Source organism: Dama dama, chromosome 14 (assembly GCF_033118175.1).
Source record: "Dama dama isolate Ldn47 chromosome 14, ASM3311817v1, whole genome shotgun sequence".
NCBI classification, from domain to species: domain Eukaryota; kingdom Metazoa; phylum Chordata; class Mammalia; order Artiodactyla; family Cervidae; genus Dama; species Dama dama.
In genome coordinates this window covers 3,907,937-3,927,176 of record NC_083694.1, presented here as the reverse complement: position 1 = coordinate 3,927,176, position 19,240 = coordinate 3,907,937, and the positions used below count along the sequence as shown (strand labels likewise).

Sequence of the window (19,240 nt, the reverse complement as noted above, 5' to 3'; positions counted from 1 at the left end):
ACCAGAAAGGCTCTCACCCAGCCTTCCTTCCATCATGGGGGAGACAGACACTCAGAAACGACAGGAACCGTCAACATCTCCCAGAAAGTTCTGTACTTTTATATTCAAACTATGTATTTCATGTTGTCTCTTGGATCTGGAAGTAGTCCCCCTACTAAAAAAAAAAGTTTTTCAGACAGATCCTTCCTTCGGCTGGGAAAATTAGAGGCTGTGTCTACAAGAAAAGCCCCTTCAGGAGCCCCTCTGGTACCCTGGTGCGGGCTTCCTGCTTCATTCACAGTAAGGCGCACCCTGGAGGGGCGCCTCCCGCTGACCTCCGCAGCTGAGCATCAGACGGTGCCCTCAGCCCCCCGCCCCGCACCCAGGAAACCTCTGCCTCTTACGGCCTCTGCCCTTGTTCTGAAGCCACAGACTATTCCCGCCGTGCACATTTCTCAGAACACCTTCAGCAGAGATGGAGATTGTGGTTCTTCTCTGGGCAACACGAAGAGGTTGGGGAACTCCGAGGACTCTGGTTCTGACCTAAGAAGGGGGGAGGCCCTATGTCAGCTCTCCCCTCCCAACCCTGGAAACATCAGAAGGAAAAATAAGCTAAGATCCCACGAGGTAACACTGAACAGTCTCCATTCATAACCAAATACAAACATGCATGTTTTATCACCTTAGAAAAAAGTTCAGTTTATTTCTACCCTATTTCCCCAAATTTCTCTTCTTGCCCACCCAGCAAAACTAGTTCAACCTCTCGACAGTGGGAGTGAAGGGCACACTGACAGTCCTCTCCCGTGAAGCACCCCCCAATCTCCCGGAGCAACCCCAGACCCCAGGCCCCCGTTCCTAGAGAACAGAAGCAGAAAAGCGCCTTCCCAGCTCCTGCCAGCCCCCCAACCTCCCTACCGGGCTTCCTGCCCCTGGATTCCTGCTCAAGGCCACAGAGAACTCCTTGGCTCCATTATTCCACTTATCTTCTCTAACTGGGCAGGCTTGTGTTTGGATGTAGCTCTTCTGAAGCTGACACTTTAATTCTTGATTTTAGCAATTTTATTGTTTAAATACCAGTTTTGCCTCTAAGGCAGCCAAGGCTCTGCTCAGCTTGTTAATTATCAGCTGCTAAGCAGTAGTTTCTTCACCGAAGCTGATGTGGTCTGAGGACACCAGTGGTAAAAACGCGGGCGTTAGAAAAGGGGCCCCAACTCCCCAGTGGCCGTCTCTTCAGAATCCAAATGAAGACACACAGGCGAGAGGCTCAGCCATCCCCTGGGTCTGACGCAGCTCAGCCAAGCGCCGAGCACGGTGCTTACCCTGGGGGCACCGAGCAGATGACACACACCTTGTCCTAAGGCACTCAGAGGCCAGGACACGCGAGTGACCATCACTCGAATCCAGAGCAGTAGCGAGTGTGAACTACCACTAACATAGGGCCCAAAGTGATTCTGCCTGGAACTGGGGGTGGGGGGGCAGGTGAAATCTCAGCTTCCAAGTAGAAAGACACTTCTACCAGGAGTGCAAGGGTGAAGAAGAGAAAGGCAGAGACGACCAGGAAGGAGACGAAACACGCTGCAGGATGGGATGGAGTCCTGTCCTGGGAGGGAGGGGGAGAGAGAGAGAGAGGGGAGAGAGAGAGAGGGGGGGGGTGGGGGGGGAGAGAGAGAGAGAGAGAGAGAGAGAGAGAGAGAGAGAGAGAGAGAGTGTGTGTGTGTGCGTGTGTACGGGTGTGCATGCGTGCATGTCCATGTGTGCACGTGTGTGTGCACACGCTCACACAGGTGTGTTGGGGGTAGGAGTAGGGGAAGAAAGGTTGCCTGAACACCATATTTAGGAGTTTAAGTGTCACACTAGAGGTCTCTAAACAGACGTAATTGTGGTCATACCTGGCTAGATGGCTGTCCCTGAAAGCCTCTGAAGAACACAGAACAGTGGCCTCAAAAAGCAGGTGTGAACCATACCAAGAAACATGGAGCAGGAGGGAGAGGGGGGATGACCAGCTCGATGGCCCTTGGGACCCTCCACCATCAGGGTCCCCCGGGATGCGCACCTCTCCACGATCTCTCAGCAAGGCCTGACGATCGGCAGGATCCTAGGAATGACATCGCGGCCTGCATCTCTCGGGGGCCCTCGGCAGGTTGGGCACTCGGAAACCCTGCCGTGCCGAGGGGGTGCCAGACACAGCCATGCACAGGTGTCTGCAGAAGGCCGGGTGGGGATGGGCTGACGCGTTCCGTGCGGCTCTGGAAAACGCCACTAGCGTCAAGGGATAATGCACCTTCAGGGCACCAAACTTTCATAAAACTTTTAAAAAAACATAAAACCAGAACGTTTTTAAGAGTAAGATTTTCTTCAAAAGAGGTAAGCTCCCCATCACTGGAGGAATTTAAGAAGAGGTTCAACAAGATGCCAAACAGAGGTATTGATCATAGACAAAAACACACATTCCTGAACACCACCCCACAATCTTGGACTCAGTAAAACACACAGAGCGGGGCCCAGGAATCTGTATTTTCAGATGTTACCCACACAGGTGACTTTGACAGTCGACTTGGTTGGGAGCCACTGAGCTAGACAGCCATTTGTGGGGAGGCAGTCCTAAACAAGACAAACAGCAGCTCCCTTTCTAAAGATCACCTTCTCTGTACTCTCTCCCCTGGACCCCAAAACGTCTCCTCATGTTCTTACATAAATTCCCTCCCAGCTCTGCTAAGTCTTTGCCGGGGTGCAGAACAATGACCTCAGGGTCTGGCACTGTAGAAGAGCATCCGCAATGATGCAACGCTCTCTGTCTGTGCTGCCCAACAAGGCAGCCACTAGCCCTGTGTGACTCTGGAGCACTTGACATGTGCCTGCTGCTGCGGTACGGAGAAACTAATTTTTAACTTTATTTAAGTATTTAAATTTAAACAGTCACATGTGGCTACTGCACCAGCACTACAACGAGCTGTGAAACAGGGCTTATGCATTCACTCTGAGATCCACACAAACAAGTCAGTTCTGACCGCTCCTTTCACCACCACCTCGTGGAGCTCAGCTCCAGCCCGAAGAGACCGACCTGTGACGGGGAGATGAAATTCAGAGAAAACAGCAGGAAAGGAGGAGCCCTGCGTCAGCTGCACCGCAGACAACAGGTACAAAGAACAAAAAGTCTGAACAACAATCCTCACCCTGCAGGGCTGTGCCCTTCTCTGCCCAAGAGAGCAATTAACACTAGCAGCCATCACCCCGTCCAAGACAGCGGGGCCTATCGGCCGTGCAAGCCCCCAGCACCCCCAGAGCAAGTGGACCTTGGTCTCAGGGATGACCTTGAACGTCCCGCAGCTGTCCGAAGCTCGAGTCTCAAAGCTGATCTGTACTGGAACTTTTTGGCTGTTCTAGAGTATAGATATCCTGTAGTGTATCTGCAGTATACCACAGGTATAGAGGATAGTATACCTGGAGTGTAGATATTGGGCATCTATACACATGCTCAGTTCAGTCCAGTCCAGTCGCTCAGTCGTGTCTGACTCAGTCACGTCCACCTCTTCGTGACCCCATGGACTGTGGAATTCTCCAGGCCAGAACACTGGAGCCCTTCCCTTCTCCAGGGGATCTTCCCAACCCAGGGATTGAGCCCAGGTCTCCCACTTTGCAGGCAGATTCTTTACCAGCTGAGCCACAAGGAAAGCCCAAGAATACTGGAGTGGGAAGCCTATCGGTTCTCCAGACGATCTTCCTGACCCAGGAACTGAAATGGGGTCTCCTGCATTGCAGGCAGATACTTTCCCATCTGAGCTATCAGGGAAGCCCCACAGAAATCCAAGGGAGAAAAAATAAACCTCACCAAAAAAAAGTTGCACTACTTTTTCAGACCTCAATAGTCTTCATCAGGAATATGTATCAACTGCATACTAAAAAAGACAACTGGATTCCTGCCCAAGTACAGCTGCTGCTGCTGTTTAATCACTAAGTTGAGTCCAGCTCCTTGTGACCCCATGGTTGTAGTCCGCCAGGCTCCTCTGTCCATAGGATTTCCCAGGCAAGAACACTGGAAAGGGTTGCCATTACCTTCTCCAGGGGATCTTCCAGACCCAGAGGTCAAACCTGAAACTTCGACATTGGCAGGCAGATTCTTTACAACCGACCCACCTGGAAAGCCCCACCTAGGCGCAGCACAAAGGCCAGATTCAACCTGACCAAGGACTCCAGCTTCACATGTGCGGTCTTTCAGCTTGCTTCTTGCTCCCACATTTGGGCCTCTTTCCCCAGCATCTGACTGGACATACACTCTATCAAAGGGGGTGGTTATCTGAGCCAAGAAACAGGTACCACCTCAACCTTCTGGGGCACCAAGTGAACACAGACCACAGCTGCAGTGAGAGAGGCCAGGTGGGCATCTGCAAACACCTGTCGTATTTAAATAATTCCCAGCATGTGGAGAGGACAATGGACATGACGCTCCCTCAAGGCTCCCGCAGACCAAGTTGCTGACTGTCTCCTCTTGGGAGAGGTACTTATTCTGCTTCAGGGATAGGGACCCTCAGAGAAGAGGGAGGCCGGCAGGGATGGAGGGAGGAGGCAGGATGGGAGAAAGACCACATACTAAAAAAACACTGTGGGGGAGGGGAGAACCATCCAGCAAAGGCTAGATCTTTTTCTGAAGTTTACTGGAAGGCTGTTTTTTTTTTTCCCCTTCTTGTTCTATAAAAAGAAAGAAAGAAAGGAAAAAAAAATGTTGCAACTTCCTTTGTCACAGCACATGCTCAGGAAGAAGCGACCGAGACCATTGCTTCACTTTCCCATCCGCACCAACGGCCTGTTCCATCCTGGGCCCGGACTTCCGCTCACCCAGCGCCTGAGAGGCAGGAGGCAAGGCGGCCAGACCAAGGGCACAGAGAGCCTCCCGGCACCCCGGTCCACCCGGAGGCCTCCGCAGGAAGGACGTGACTCCTCCGGGGAAGGGAGGAGCCCTGTGAGGGCCCAGAGGACCGCAGCCAGCTCTTATCACCCCATCCTCCCAGCTCCGTGGATGGCCGGCCAGCGTGATCCCAAGCACCTCCTGTTACAGAAACAGCCCAGGGGAGACCTCGGCCAGCGGAAGATGGGAGCCCCAGGGGAGTCCTGCCTGCAGCCTCGCACTCGCCCTCCTGCTGCCCTGCCGCCGGTGTGCACTGGTCCCTGGGACGGTCACAGGTGCGAGTCCGCACCAGGCACAGTGGACCACCCCCCCCACCCCCCGTCCTGGAGGAGCCCACCCGACTCTGTTTCCTTTGAGGCTCGGATCCTACCACTCTCCCCCCAGCCAGCTCCCTGAACCTCTTCTGTGTAAAACCTGGAATCGCACCACCTGGAGGCACTGCTTCTGTTGGAGAGCATCGAGAGGGAATACCTGTGAACGGGCACAGTACAGAGTGCGGGGTCAGGCTATCTGCACGCCTTTATACACATAGGCGTCCGCTCTTCCTCTAGACTCTAAGTTCCCAAAGGCGGGGCTCCTGTCTGATCACTGTAGCAGTTTTCACACAATAAGCATTCCATAAACATTTGATGAAGAAACAAAGCTGAATCAACTAAGTACTGAATCACAGTGGAGTCAGGGGAGAACTGTTAAGGCAGTACTGGAAGCTCTACGGAGCCAGGTCTGAAGGCCAGACGCACCCAGCATTAGTAGCCTCAGGGCTCCACACTTGTATTCCTTCTGTCTTCCTCTCCCCCAAATATTCCTAGGACTCACTCAAATGTCACTTTCGCAGTGAAGCCTTCTCTGAGCCCCTATTTGAAATTTCAACACCACACACGCATTCCCAGCATTCCAGGGTCTCCTCCCCTCCTTTAGTTTCTCCTTACTGCCATCTGACAAGCCGTGTCATTTATCTCACTGTATTCTGTCTGTCTCCCCATGCCAGAATGCAAGCTCCACACAAGCAGGATTTTGTCTCTTTTTTTCCCTTTGGTCTTTTTGGTACACTGAGGTATCCCTAGAGCCTGAAATAACACTTGGCACTTAGTAAGTGCTCAATAAATAACTGACTGAATGATTCTGAACATGTTTCCTCTTCTGTAAAACAGGGACTCCTACTTTGCAATATTAAGGATTAACCAGAATGTAAGTGAAACACTTAATACAATGCCTGATACATAATATCTGCTCCATAAAAGACTTGCTATTAATTTGGAAAACCTTCACAGTGTTGCTAAGTTTTGGACAGTGATCTGAAGGAGACAGAATACTGTTGTATGTATCACTCATTTTTCTGTTCTGATCTATCCTTAGCGGGATGGCAAAAGTCATCCTTGGCAGTGCTCATTTTCTTGAGTAGTGAGTTGCTTTGGATCTCAGAGGGCTTGAAGGTACCCTGGGGCAAATTCCACTTAGAAAGGAAGGGGTCCAGTTTAAGTTGCTAAAAAAGAATCAACCCTCCTTGTTCTAAACCCCTCTCTTCTCACATAGCAGAGGTATTAAAGGAGTCTAAACCCAAGAGGATGACCCAGAGTGGTGGCCCCTCCAGGCTAATCCTGCCATCTGGGCCTCCTAATGGCCACTCAGCAGGGAAGACAGGAGGCAGGCACAGAGAGAATTCACATTTACAAACATAAGCAGAACGGCTGAATGAATAAAACTATTACAGCCCAGGGAGGGATGAAGGAACACTGGCCTGCAGAACGTGAGGGCAGAGAGGGTGGCTCCCAACCCCTGGAGCCTGGGCTGACCACCTCTTTCCCAGCAGAGGGGCGTTAGCAGCAGTGACGAAGAGAGACCCCCAGTACAGGAGCGCCTGGATTTACGATGAAGAAGCTAAGTGAGGCCCCGACAGGCTTAAGAACTTGCTGAGACCCACATGGCCAGGTGGGTGCCGCAGAGGCCAGGCGGGCTCTTTTCTGCTTGCCTGGAACTCAGGGGTTCCCTGAGGTTCAAACCTCTAACCCCAGTCCCGGCAGCATGGTGCCCAATGCTGGTCCCCTTGCAACACACAGGGCGAGGCCAGGAGACAGGAGACCACCTCGGACTGCATCCAGGTGTCTCTGTGCATCTGGGGCTGACTCGAAGACGCCAGGAACTATGGGGGAGCTGGCAAGCTCCACACCTGTCCCTCTCTCAGCTAAAGGTCTCCAAAGAGCAGGAGGGTCATCTCCACAGCGCAACAGGAAACGGAGGAGCTCTGAAACAAGGAGGAGAGGCATCAATGGGAAACTGTGGCCAGGGCCCTTACAAGAAAGAGAACTCCGTTAGCAGAAACACCAGGCTCCAGCTTGAGTCAGCAGACCCCAGTGGGTGAGGGGAAGACGTCCCAGAAGGCTGTCTTGAATGGCCTGTTAGCAGACAGGAGGGAGAGCGGGGAGAGACCCTTAGGGAGACCCTCACTAGAGCCCCAACTCATTCTCAGAGTCCAGGCCAACCCTATCCCTCACCCAGTCACCCCCTGCAACCCTGAGGACCACCACTAGCACGTTACACCTGCATAGGCAGCATCTGCTATTCCTCAGTAATCACATCTCCGTGAGGCAGCTGGGCATAATGTACAAGGCCAAAACACTCTGAGACTTTTTTAATGATGGTGTACAGTCACTATGTAGAAATAAGAGAATACGAAGATAATGGAGATGTAGATCTTCAAGGAACTTACAATCCAACATCTGCACTTTGCACATGGAGAATTACACTTAAAACCGGAAAGAAAAGGTAAGAGCATCTTGGCAAGTGTGCCGGGGAGGAACGGGAAGACCTGCTTCTGGCCTGAGAGGGGTCAGAAAGGAAGGAGCAGCGCGTGCACGGGGCGGAAGAGGCAGACCCAGACAAGGGTTGGGGCGAGGCGGGGGCCAGGACGGCCAGGACCAGCAGGAGACAGACCCTGGGTAAAGGATCGGGGGCTGGAAAGCAGGGTCCCGTGAGCAAACAGGAGACATACGTCCCCGAGGCTGAAGCGCAGCATACATTCAGAAAAAAACAGACTGAGGTCAGATCTGAGAAGGATGTGGAAACCTCCTGAGCTCTCCAGTCAAAACGAATCCACCGTTTAAGCCGGGAATCGACACGATCAGAGCTGTGCTTCAGGCAAACTAATCCCCACGCACGCCAAGGAACCGAGGGGCCAAGACTTCATTTCACGGCCAGCCCTCTAACTACACCTCAAACTCATTTTTATTTTCCTTTTAAACATCTAAAGCAAGGAAACCAAACATGCCCATGACAGCAGCAGAGCTGAGCACAGGCGAAGGGCGCTCACGGTCCCTCCTCCTCCCTGAGAGCACCGGTGGCCAAGGGGGCGGCATTCAGAGGCGGGAGTCCTGAGGGCCCCGCTGGGGTCCAGCAGGAAGGATACGGTGCTGGGGAGCGGCAGCCAAGGGGAGGAACAAAACGATGCTTCTGTAAGCCTGAGAGGTGATGCCCTTCCTCAGAGCCGGGCGCCTGTGAGGAGCGAAGCACAGAAAAGATACAGATGGCCTCGCTCCTCACGGCCGGACTGCAGCAAGCTCCAGGGCACGGGAGCTCTTCCCCCGTCCACCTGCATTCCTCAGATGCTCTGAGTTCCATACACGTGGCTTTAAGTGCCCTGGACTCCCCGTCTTCCTCCCCCCCTCACCCTCCACCCTTTGAACTCTGCAGAAATCAGACAGGACAAGCAATCTACAGATTCTTCCCTCGGAAAGACCTCCCTCACCTAAGGCTCCTGGAAGCCTGCCTTTAAAATTCTTCCTCATCTTCCTCTAAGAATTACAGAAGCCATTCCTCTAAGAATTACAGAAGCCAGGCCCGGGGGCCCAGGATCGGGGGAGGAGAGGGAGGGCACGGCTCCCCCAAGGACAGGGACTCCTGTCAGAGTTAAAAATAAACCCTTAGCAATCTACACCCAGCTCCTCCCCTCCAGAGGCCAGTGGGCCTTGGCAGAGAAATCCCTCCCTGCGGAGCAAACCTGGCCCCAGAGGACAGCCAAGAGCAGGCGGTCACGGACAGGCTCGGGATTGGACTCCAGCTGCGGGCGGAGGGTCCCCAAGGCACCCCTTCTCCCAAATAAGCCCCCACACCAGAAAACAGACACAGAAGCCCCCTGTCCGATGGGGTCAGTACCGACACCCTCCAGGGATTCGGAAAAAGGAGAAAATGTTGAAGCCAGCTAAAGAGAACACTCTGCCCAGCATCTATCCTGTAACCAGGAACGTCAGCTACCTGAGCCCATGTTCTCACGTGGTTCTATGGTACCGGGGTAGCAGGACCACCTGGGGTACCAGGACCCACGGGCAGCAGCAGAAGAGGGGGCCTCGATGGGCCTCAAGAGACGCCGATCACCAAGACCCCTGCCCCCTAGTCAGGAGGGAAGAGAGACCCAGCTCTCGGTGACATCCTGCAGGTGGCCCAGGGGGAGGCCGGGGCGGCATGCCTGACTCAAGACAGAGGCTGTTCTTGGAAGCCAAGGGGATGAGGTCACACTGTGGATGCGGTAACCCGAAGCCCCGGGCTGCCAAGCCCTGCAGGGGCAGGTAGCTGCTCAGTGCCAGGGCGGCTGGGGTGAGGGCCTGGCAGCTGCCCTGGTCTCTGCACCCCCCCACCCAGGGAAGCCCCCTGAGACAGGGCTGGAGGAAGGCGGAGCTGGAGGCCGGCACACGGCGCCTCAGCCCCTGCCCCGGCTGACGAACCCGCCCCCTGGCCCCACAGAGCCTCCGGACACATATCTCAACACCTGGAGACCAGCATCCGCAGCTCACTCTCGGCACTCGGAGAAGACGGCCGGCCCGAGCCACGCACCAAGCTCGGGCTGGAAGGAGGGAGCAAATGGGGAGGGGGTACCAGTGAGTGTGAGAAACAGCTCGGCGGTGCGGCAGGCAGGAGGACCTGGGCCGGCGGCGGGCTGAGCTGTGATGGGAGACGGCAGCAGGGCAGGTTTATTTTTAGCGGCTGAGACAAGAGGGGCTGAGTGACAGTTCTGGGCCCCAGGCGGGACGCCAGGTGACAAACATCCAGTGCGGGCTGGGAGCCTCACGACAACATGAAGAATCAAAATGGCAGCAAAGCGGTCAACTCGATGACCTGCCTGGGTGGGTGGGTGGGGGGGATGTCGGGGGAAGCGGGGAGGAGCCCCCCAAGAACATGAGGGGGTAGGAGCTGGTGGGGGTGCATCAAGAGGTCCCCTCCCAGGTCCCCGTACCTGGGACTAGAGAGATTTTGCTTTTGTTTCACCTTCGAAAGAACCACCCCAGAAATAAGCCACCCAGAGATGTTCCCGTCATATTCTCTGAGACAGAAAAGGCTTCTGCCTTTGCTCACCGCTCGTCACCTCCCAGCAAGAGTGCTGGAAGGCCACTGACCACGGAGGGCCCTGCAAACATCCCTCAAGAGGAAGGTGCCCTTTCATATGACCCTTCTGGACAGCTCAGGTTCCGGGCGGAACACACACACAGCCTGGCTGGTCCTAGAAGGGAACATCACTTCCGATAAAGGGTGACCTTGGGGCCACGTCCCAGCCTCTCCTCCCTGCCAGATAGCACACAAAGGTGTTTACCAGGTCAGAGAAGAGAGACCCTCGAGAACTCTACACTGCCAGAGGCTGAGCACAACCGTAGCCCCCTTGACGCTGAGTCTTCCCTTCCTTCAGCCGAATCGCCTGGCCTGGCACCGAGGACCCTGGTCCAAACTTCAGGGCTGAAACCACTGCAGTAGCCCTGTGCGGGCCGGAAGAAGCGAAGAGAAAGCGCGTATCACCAGGCATCTCCCTCTCCGGTTGCCTCCTCAGCCCCTCACATTCCCACGGGTAAGAAGGGGTACCCAGGCGTACCTGGTATGTACCCTAACTTCCCATCAGCTCTGGGAGTCAGTTCCCAGTTCTCAGCTCGGAACAGCCCCAAACCCACACCATCCCTTCAGGTGAACTAGAAGGTGCCCATCTGGATGGACGCAGACACACATCACGGCAGAGCCTGCCAACTGCAGGGCAAGGCCGACCTCAGCGGCCGCGTCAGGCCCCACAGTGTCGGACGGGAAGGAGGTTCAGAGGGAGGGTTCCCGGCTCTACCCAGAGCCACACAGCACTGGTTCTTCCGATTTCTAAGGAAGGAGAGGATTCACAGCCCACGGAGTTACAAAGCCCATCCTCTCCGCTGAGGCTCTGGCTGGAACACAGACCAAGTCCCCACACGAGGGAAAGAACAGCTGGTCCATGATGGTTATTAATTAACTGGACGGGGCCTGCCCTGGAACCCAGCAGGGAGCCTGTCAAAAGGGCATCCAGGCTAGATGGTACTGCTGATGGTCAGACGTGGAGCACGGCCAGCTCTCCTGCCTCTTTCCTCCAGCACGGCCCGCCTACCCCGCACTGCTGTGCCCAGGAGCCACCGGTAGCCTGACCCTCCGACGTGTACCCTGAGGCCTGGGAAGCCTAACTAACCTATTCAACATCACGCAACTAGTTAGCAGGGCACCAACACTGGATCGATCTTTCTTTCTCTTTTCTTTCTAATCTAGCTCATAACCCATGGTAATAGGGTCATCCCTAGGTATTTGTATCCATACATATCTTAAAAACACAAAGTATCAGTATTTCCCAAAAGACTAGAAAAGATACAAAATCTGATTTTGGTTTCATATCTGGTACACATCAGGATGCTCGACGGCATGACGTTATCTCCTTACCAGCGTCCCCATTTCGAAGCCGCCTGATGAAGAGCCCAGTGACTGGTTAATGGAGACTGAGGTTGGCACTGCGAGGTCCACAGTCCCCACATTCCCTCCAGCAACCAAACAACACAGGAACCCAGACCCAGAGAAGGTCCCGGGGAACTGGGTCCCAAGACATCGCTCTGATGCTGACACCAGGTAAGATCTTGGATGTGTGGCTGAACCTTTCCAGAACGGCCCAGCCTCTTCCTCGGTGAGGTGGAAAAGGTCAAGAAAGAGGAACATGGAGTGTGGTGAGCTCTAAGCTATAAATTGTGGGTCCCTTCAAGACGGGTCCCTGAGCCTTTCATCATGACCAAGAGTAGCTGACGCCTCTTCAGACACGAAGAGCAGCTCTGCCCAGGTCACGGCAGCTACGAGAAAGGTGCAGCAGAGCGGAAAGAAGAGCCTCCACAGGACCCTGGAGAAGGCCTGAAGCAGAGGAGGAGCAGGCAGTAAAGTACGAATCCTGTGCCGCAGACATCAAACCACCAGGCGCGTCCTGCACCAGGGCACAGAAGGGCCACTTGGGAATCATGAAAGAATTCAGATGCAGAGGCTGACACCCTGACCTTCCTCCGGGCACAGAATCCACATATCCCCGGGCTCTGTGGGTGGGGAGGGGGACCTCCCCCAGCCCCAGGACATCCAGGGGTTTCATTCAACTCCAGGGATTTAGTCCGCCTCCAGAAGTCCTGGAGCTTGGCTCCTCCAGGCCTCTCCCAATAAAATCATCAACTGATGATGGCCCAACTCAGATTCCAAGCAACCAAAACACCTTAATCAGGAACACCAATACCCTCATCCCCTAAAAAGGAGCCCCTAAAGGCTTCCTTGGTGGCTCAGTGGTAAAGAATCCACCTGCTCATGCAGGAGACACAGGTTTGCTCCCTGGTCTGGGAAGACCCCACATGCCGGGGAGCAACTAAGCCGGGGCCGCAGCTGCTGAGTCTGTGTCCTAGAGCCCGTACTCAGCAGAAGAGGCCACGATGAGAGTCCACACAGGTCAACCAGAGCGCAGCCCCCCACCCACCAACGGAGGAGAGCCCGTGCTCAGCAAGAGAGAACCAGCTGAAAATAAAAAGTAAATAAGATCATAAAAATAAATAAATAAAAGCCACAACCATGATACAAACTGAAAAAAGAATCTGGTTGTATTCTAGTCCACCAGACATTAAATTGATTTTTTAAAAAGGCGGGGGGAGCCCCTTTATTTCCCAGACACCCATCAATATTTGGTCCTAAGGCTGCCCTTCTCCCCGCTTCTGTCAGCCGCTGACCCCACATCTTAGCTGGAGATTATTTTCAAGCTCTGTCAGAGCCCAGAACTCTTAAGTGAAAAAACCATGTGCTGGCCCAGCTCTGACCCTGTGTCAGTGGGTGTCAAGAGCCCTGCTGCAACAGGCAGAGCCCAAAGGCGCAGGGTCTCTGAACCCAGAAGCCAGACCTTCCCCCAAAAAAACCACAGGCCCCAACCTCAGAGATTTGCAACTTTTCTTTATAACATCCTGTTAGTTTACTTCATGCTCCTCAAACACTTTAACATCCGCTTTTAACACAAAGATCCCTTAGGCTCCACACTGAGCCCCCAACCCCGCATGCTCCTCACCAGCACGACCACCATCCCCTCCCGCAGGTAGCTGCGTGCACCCCTCAGGGGCCAGGCAACACACTGTCCTTGGCGCCTTCAGTCCTCACCAATGCCCTCTCCCAAGTTCCTCTAGTTCCAATCACACAGCTTAGCCCAGACCAGCAAAGCCCGTAGAATATTTTACCAGTTCAAAGACGTTCCTCTCCACTGTTCACTGCAGTAGCCATTAACCACATCTAGCTGCTGACACTTGACATGTGGCTAGCAGCTGGCTTTTAAATTTAACTTAGCTTAATTTATCAATTTTAACTAATTTTAATTGAAACAGCTCTGCATGGGCACTGGCTACCATACTGGACAGTACAGCCTTCAGATTACATTTGTTAATTGCATAATTTCACCTTCTCCAAAAAAGTTTCTGGACCTCCAAACTTTAAGGTCACTTGCAATCCTCCATACAACACAAAGCATATGGTAGGATGCTCAGAGAACTGTTAACTACCTGTAATGACAGTGGAAATAAAAGAGGCTGGCCGGTCAGTGAACCTTGCATCACCTTGTGATTGCATCCAGCAAACCCCCATCTGGAACACTGCCCCTCACTCAGCTACACTAACTCTGCTTGCTCCTTGACAGGCACACAGCGGAGGATGCTGCCTGCCGTGCGGGGATGAGGCAGCCCTGCTTTCTCTCTAACAGTGTCCAGACCAACCCGGAGAGGTTCTGATCCGCGGCCCTTGGTATCAGCAGACACCAAGGAAGCCTCATGGCAGCGACACGAGTCACCTGGGGAGGGAGGACTGGAGAAAGGGAAGGAGAAGGAACAGGACTTTGCTTCCTCTAATTCACACAATGGAAAGACAAACAGCGATAAGTGACAACAACATTCTACACTCTGTAAAGCAATAACATGCTTCGCCGAATCAGTCACACAGCAGAGGGGGACAACGGGTGCTGGCTTTAATTAAATTTGTTCAGCTAATACCTAGGAGTCACCATGACACAATGAAGCAGGAAGCAGCAGGGAACAGGACCAATTAATGCATGAGTGGGTTGAGACTAGGTGTCCCTACCAAAGAAATAGTGAACAGAACTCTCATGTTCTTACACACAAAAAAATAATAATAGTAAATAAGATTTCTAGCAAACACTTCCAAAAAGAGGAGGGGGTGGTTTAAAAAAAAAAAAAATTGTTACTCCAGATTTAAAACTTACTGAGCTGCTGAGCTGGTTTATAAGCTGCCCCTCCAACTTTGGGGATCACTGCTGGGAGGTGATAAATCCCCACCCAGCAACCCCTGACCCAACAGTCAAGGAGGGGCCTGCAGTGGGAGTAGTTCCTGTGGCTTGAGGGGCTCTGGAGCAGCAGCCAGTCCTAGGACCAAGCCCGCTGATGTCACTGCAGTTATCAAGTGGGAAGAGGTCAGACATCCCGGGTTCTGATCCTGATTCAGCCAAGGGCATGGCTGTCTCACCTCAAGAAAGCCTTTGCTCTGGGCCTTGGCTTTCTCATCTGCAAAACGAGAGAGAGAGATGAGTTGACCTCTACTGTCCTTCCAACTCTGAGTGAAGTATCAGTGTGACTCAGGCCTTAGCAAAAGCAGCCAGGAGAGACCATGAGCCATGGTCATCACACCGACCAAGAAGCATTTAAATGTTGCATCTCTCAGGTGGATGGAGAGAAACAGCAGGGTGGGTTGAGGATATTTTTAAAAGCACTGATTACATTTAATAGGACTAAGAGGTCACCAGACCACAGACAGAGGAGCAGGCCACCACGGCAGCTGCCACCTCTCATCAAGTCGCAGGGCTGTGAGATAGCAGTGACTAGAACCCCGTCAGAGGCCCTGCAGCTCTCTGCCCTAAACCCCAGGAATGGCCTCACGCTCTACATGGAGCAGAGGCCTCCTCCCTTTCTCTTCAAGCACCTTTCCGATGAGGCAATCCCCACATCTTCCTCCTTTGCTTCATAATCAAGACACTCCTGGTTTTGAAAATCACTTCACTACTCAGCACCTACGGTTAGGTTAGTCAAGATTCAAGATCTGGAAATCTCTTTGGCGTGTCTCTGGAACAGCTGTTTGAGGCAGGCGTCCCCCACAGCTGTAATTATGTCTTACCCAGCATTGGACATGGAGGCACTGTTGATGCCGCTGTCAGTCTCTGAATGCCTCATCCCTTCTTTCTTCCTCTGTTATTAAGTTTTTATACAAAGATGTGTGGGAAATCTACAATTTAACAGTTGAGTCAACTTGTGAGATCTGGGAGCAGGCTGCCTGTCAAAACACACTCTGACTTCAATCGTCACCTGCTTCTAACCTGAGAAGGGCAAACTAGGAGTGTTCTTTAAAATACTGCCGGATCTTCCCTTTCAAAATTATTTAAAGGGGAAAAAAATCCAAATCTCTCTCCTATTAATTACAATAGAAATCTGAATTGCCACCCAAAAGCATTTTAGGGGGTAGTTTTGTGTGTCTATCAAACAGAGTAAGAAGCAGAAGTTGAGAGCTTTTGTTCTGAGTCTTTATACCATATTCCAACTATCCAAGAAAATGAGCAGCCAGTGTCCCCGAACTGCTGGTGGGTGAAGGCAGATGGCGTCTCAGAGGGGCCAGAAAACTCTCCTGGAAAGAACATCTGTCACTTCCTCAATGGTACAGGTTAACTGTGGTCCACCAGTGTTCACTCGACTCCACTCCCCAAGGTCAGAGCAACGGTCAAACCACCACCCTCCCTCCCTTCCCCAGTTTTGAGTATGGAAAGAACAGTCTAAGGCACAAATATTAAAGGGTTCAGGATACTGATGCATTCCTTCTCCAAAAGTCCAAAGCAATAGCTTGTAGTAAAAAACCAAAGAAATCTGACAGTGTTGAGGCTAGCTGAAGTTCTCCTGGGAAAGGAAGAATGAAAGCTACAAGAAATCAGTTTTAGAGGCCTTAAAATCTGTAAATCAAACATGCTTGCCTTCTACAACCTCAAGTACCAGAGTTTTATTATATCTAATTATATATTCCAACAGTCCCACCCATGACACATATCTGAGTTGTGCATGAATAGCTGAAACACAGCTAGCCATAGGGGTTGAGGAGGAAGAGAAAATATAACACAGGAAGTATTTTTCTCCTCCTCCAATCATTAAAGACACCTCAAGGGAAACAGGCATTATGTGTCACCTTTAGAGATGTGGTTTGATCTGAAACCCCTCTTAGGGGAAAACCTTTTCAGTGACCCTAGACACTTGCTCACACTGCACTAGGGACTCATCAGACCTCCAAGTTCATTATTTTTAACTTCGAAGTAGATATTCCCACTGAAATCCCTCTTCTCCCCACACCAGGCTCCTTAAAAAAAAAAAAAAAAAAAAAAAAACAATAAAAAGAGGTTGGCTTTTCCCAGCTCCAGGAAAACGCTCCCTCCTACTGTCCACCAATCGTCCAAGTCCAAGACTCAAGTGGCCATCTCTGATTTGTGGAATCAGCCCGGATCCACGCCGTGGTTTTCCAGATCCTGTTTACAATGATCAATGGAACTATGGAAACAGCAGACACCGCGCTGGAGCCTGCTGGCCTCCCATCTGGAGCTTCGCGGGCACCGAAGGTAGGAGGGGGCCAGCTCCGGATCAAAACAATCCGTGCCCCCGCGCCCGGAATCTCCAGCCTTGCACCTCCCCGGCCGGCGCGCGCCCCGAGGCGGCACAGCCGCTCTCACAAGGCCCAGGGAAGTGAAATCACACATTCCGGCTCCCAAATAAGGAGCGAGGCTAAATAAACCTCTTAAGATCCGACTTCTCCAAACCAACCCACCAACCAGCTCAATGAGTAATGGGCCTTTTGTGCCCGCGGAAAGAAGAGAGAGGCGGGAGGAGAGGACCGGGAACCACAAGCCCCCCGAAAACCGCTTCCTGAGACGGGGAGACGAGCCCAAGTGGTCCCAGAAGCCAACCGGGGCGACTTGGACGGAGGGCGCTCAAACTCCAAACGCCCGAGTCCTCACCAGCCCCCGGGAGTCCCTGCAGGTGACCGGAAACCCGGCCCGCGCGGCCGCGACCCTCCCGCGGCGCCCGCAGCCCCCGGCGCCCGCGAGGCACACGCGGGACGAGCGGGGCGGGGAAGGCGGCCCGGCCAAGGCCACTGCTCGGCCGCCCGGACGCGGGTCCGGGGAGCGCGCCGGCGCCGCCCTGGAAGCCCCCCACCCGCCCCGCGCCACCTACTTTCAGGGCGAATTTCTCCTGCGTCCTCTTGCTGAAGATCTGCAGAACTTTGCCGTTGATGCCCAGCCCCAGGACCTGCGTGGTGACCTTGTAGTCGTCGATGATGGCGTTCTTCTTGATCTGCAGGCTCGACCTGACGTGGAACTGGGGGAACTGCGGCGGCGGCGGCTGCGCCGGGGCAGGGGGCGGCGGCGGGCCGGGGCACGGCGCGGGCGGCGGGCAGCACGGCGCGGCGGCCGCGGCGGCGGCGGCGGCGGGCGGGGGCGCGGCGCCCGCGCCGGACAGCATGGTGCCCGCGGGCGCGGGCGCGGCGGCCGGCCCCGCCTCCGGCTCCGGACGCGGGCCCCGCCGCCCCTCGCCCGGCCGCGAAGTTTGCTCCGGGCGGGAGCCGGCTTCCCCGCCCCGGCCCGGCTCCAGGCTCGGCGGGTTGCGCGGCTCCGTAGGTCCCCGCTGCGCGCCGCTGGCGCCGGCCGGCCCTGCTGCCTGCCTGCCTGCCTGCCGCCCTCCCCCCGGGGGCCGGGCGCTCGGCGGGACGCGGGGGACGGCGCGCGGGGCCCGGCCGGGGGGGAAGCGGCCGCGCGACAGAGTACCCAGCCCGGGGGCCGGCGGCCGCGTCACAGCCGCGTCTGCGTCCGGGGCCGGGCCTTAAAGGGGAGGGCCGAGGGGGCGGGGCCGGGGCTGTGGGGGCGTGAGGGCGGGGCTGGCCTTAAAGGGGAGGGCGGCGGCGTCCCGAGAGCCGAGGGCCGCCGGGAGCTGGGAACCCGGCGTGAGGACCGCCTCACCGAGAAGTCCTAGTTGTCCATTAGTGAGGACCGCCGCACCAAGAAACCCTCAGTTCAGTTCAGTTCAGTCGCACAGTCGTGTCCGACTCTTTGCGACCCTATGGAACGCAGCACGCAACGCCTCCCTGTCCATCACCAACTCCCGGAGTTTACCCAAACTCATGTCCATCGAGTCGGGGATGCCATCCAACCATCTCATCCAAAACTCTAGTTGTCCATTAGTGAGGGCCGCGCAAAGGGAAACGGGGGTGCATGAAAGTGCATTATCAGATAGAAAATCCACCTTCTCCAATTGTCTACCTCAAGACAGCAGCCGCTGCGGGTGTCTTTTCAAGGCGAGGCATGACTCGTGAGTATGAGCCGGAGTGAGACCGCCGGGGGTGAGCTGGAATTACAGAAGCCGTTCATCACCGGAATAGGGTGAGGCAAACACGGACTATTTTCTTAACTTGAACACTTTCCTCTGAGTTTTACATTTCTTTTCCCACAAGTTTGTTTTTCAGTAAAGATCTGTTACTGTATGAACACTGGTAATTACGCTTTTGAACTTTTTTTTTCCCCAGGTCAATTAGATAAAAGGGGATACAGAGCAGGAAGAGGACGGAGTTGAGACTGCCTGAATTCAGGCGGCCTTTTCCTTTGGCTGGTCGGTGCACCGCTCCCAGCGGCAAGAACAGGGTGTGGAGAGAATTCCCTGAGACAGTGTACCAAAAAGAGACGATGTACCTCATCTCCAACATGGAAAAGTTAGCCCCTGAACCTAGAGCCATAAGAAATGGGTGTTTTTAGACAGAAAAAGAGACACAGATGTATAGAACAGACTTTTTGACTCTATGGGAGAAGGCGAGGGTGGGATGATCTGAGAGAATAGCATCCAAACATGTTTATTATCAAGTGTGAAACAGATCGCCAGCCCAGGTTGGATGCATGAGACAAGTGCTCAGGGCTGGTGCACTGGGAAGACCCAAAGGGATGGGATGGGGAGGGAGGTGGGAGCGGGGATCGGGATGGGGAACACATGTAAATCCATGGCTGATTCATGTCAA

General features: G+C 54.1%; 1 protein-coding gene across 1 annotated transcript in view; it reads right to left on the bottom strand.

Annotated features, from left to right (window-relative positions):
- The window catches only part of MAPKAPK2 (MAPK activated protein kinase 2), a 47,177-nt gene extending 28,252 nt beyond the window's left edge, over positions 1-18,925 (bottom strand). The window contains exons 1-2 of the mRNA XM_061161165.1: positions 18,781-18,925; positions 17,413-18,056 (exon numbers count right to left, since the gene is read on the bottom strand). Coding sequence (XP_061017148.1) covers positions 17,413-18,056; positions 18,781-18,925 — 789 coding nt within the window. The remainder of the gene's footprint in view (positions 1-17,412; positions 18,057-18,780) is intronic.
- Positions 18,926-19,240: the final 315 nt, after the last annotated feature.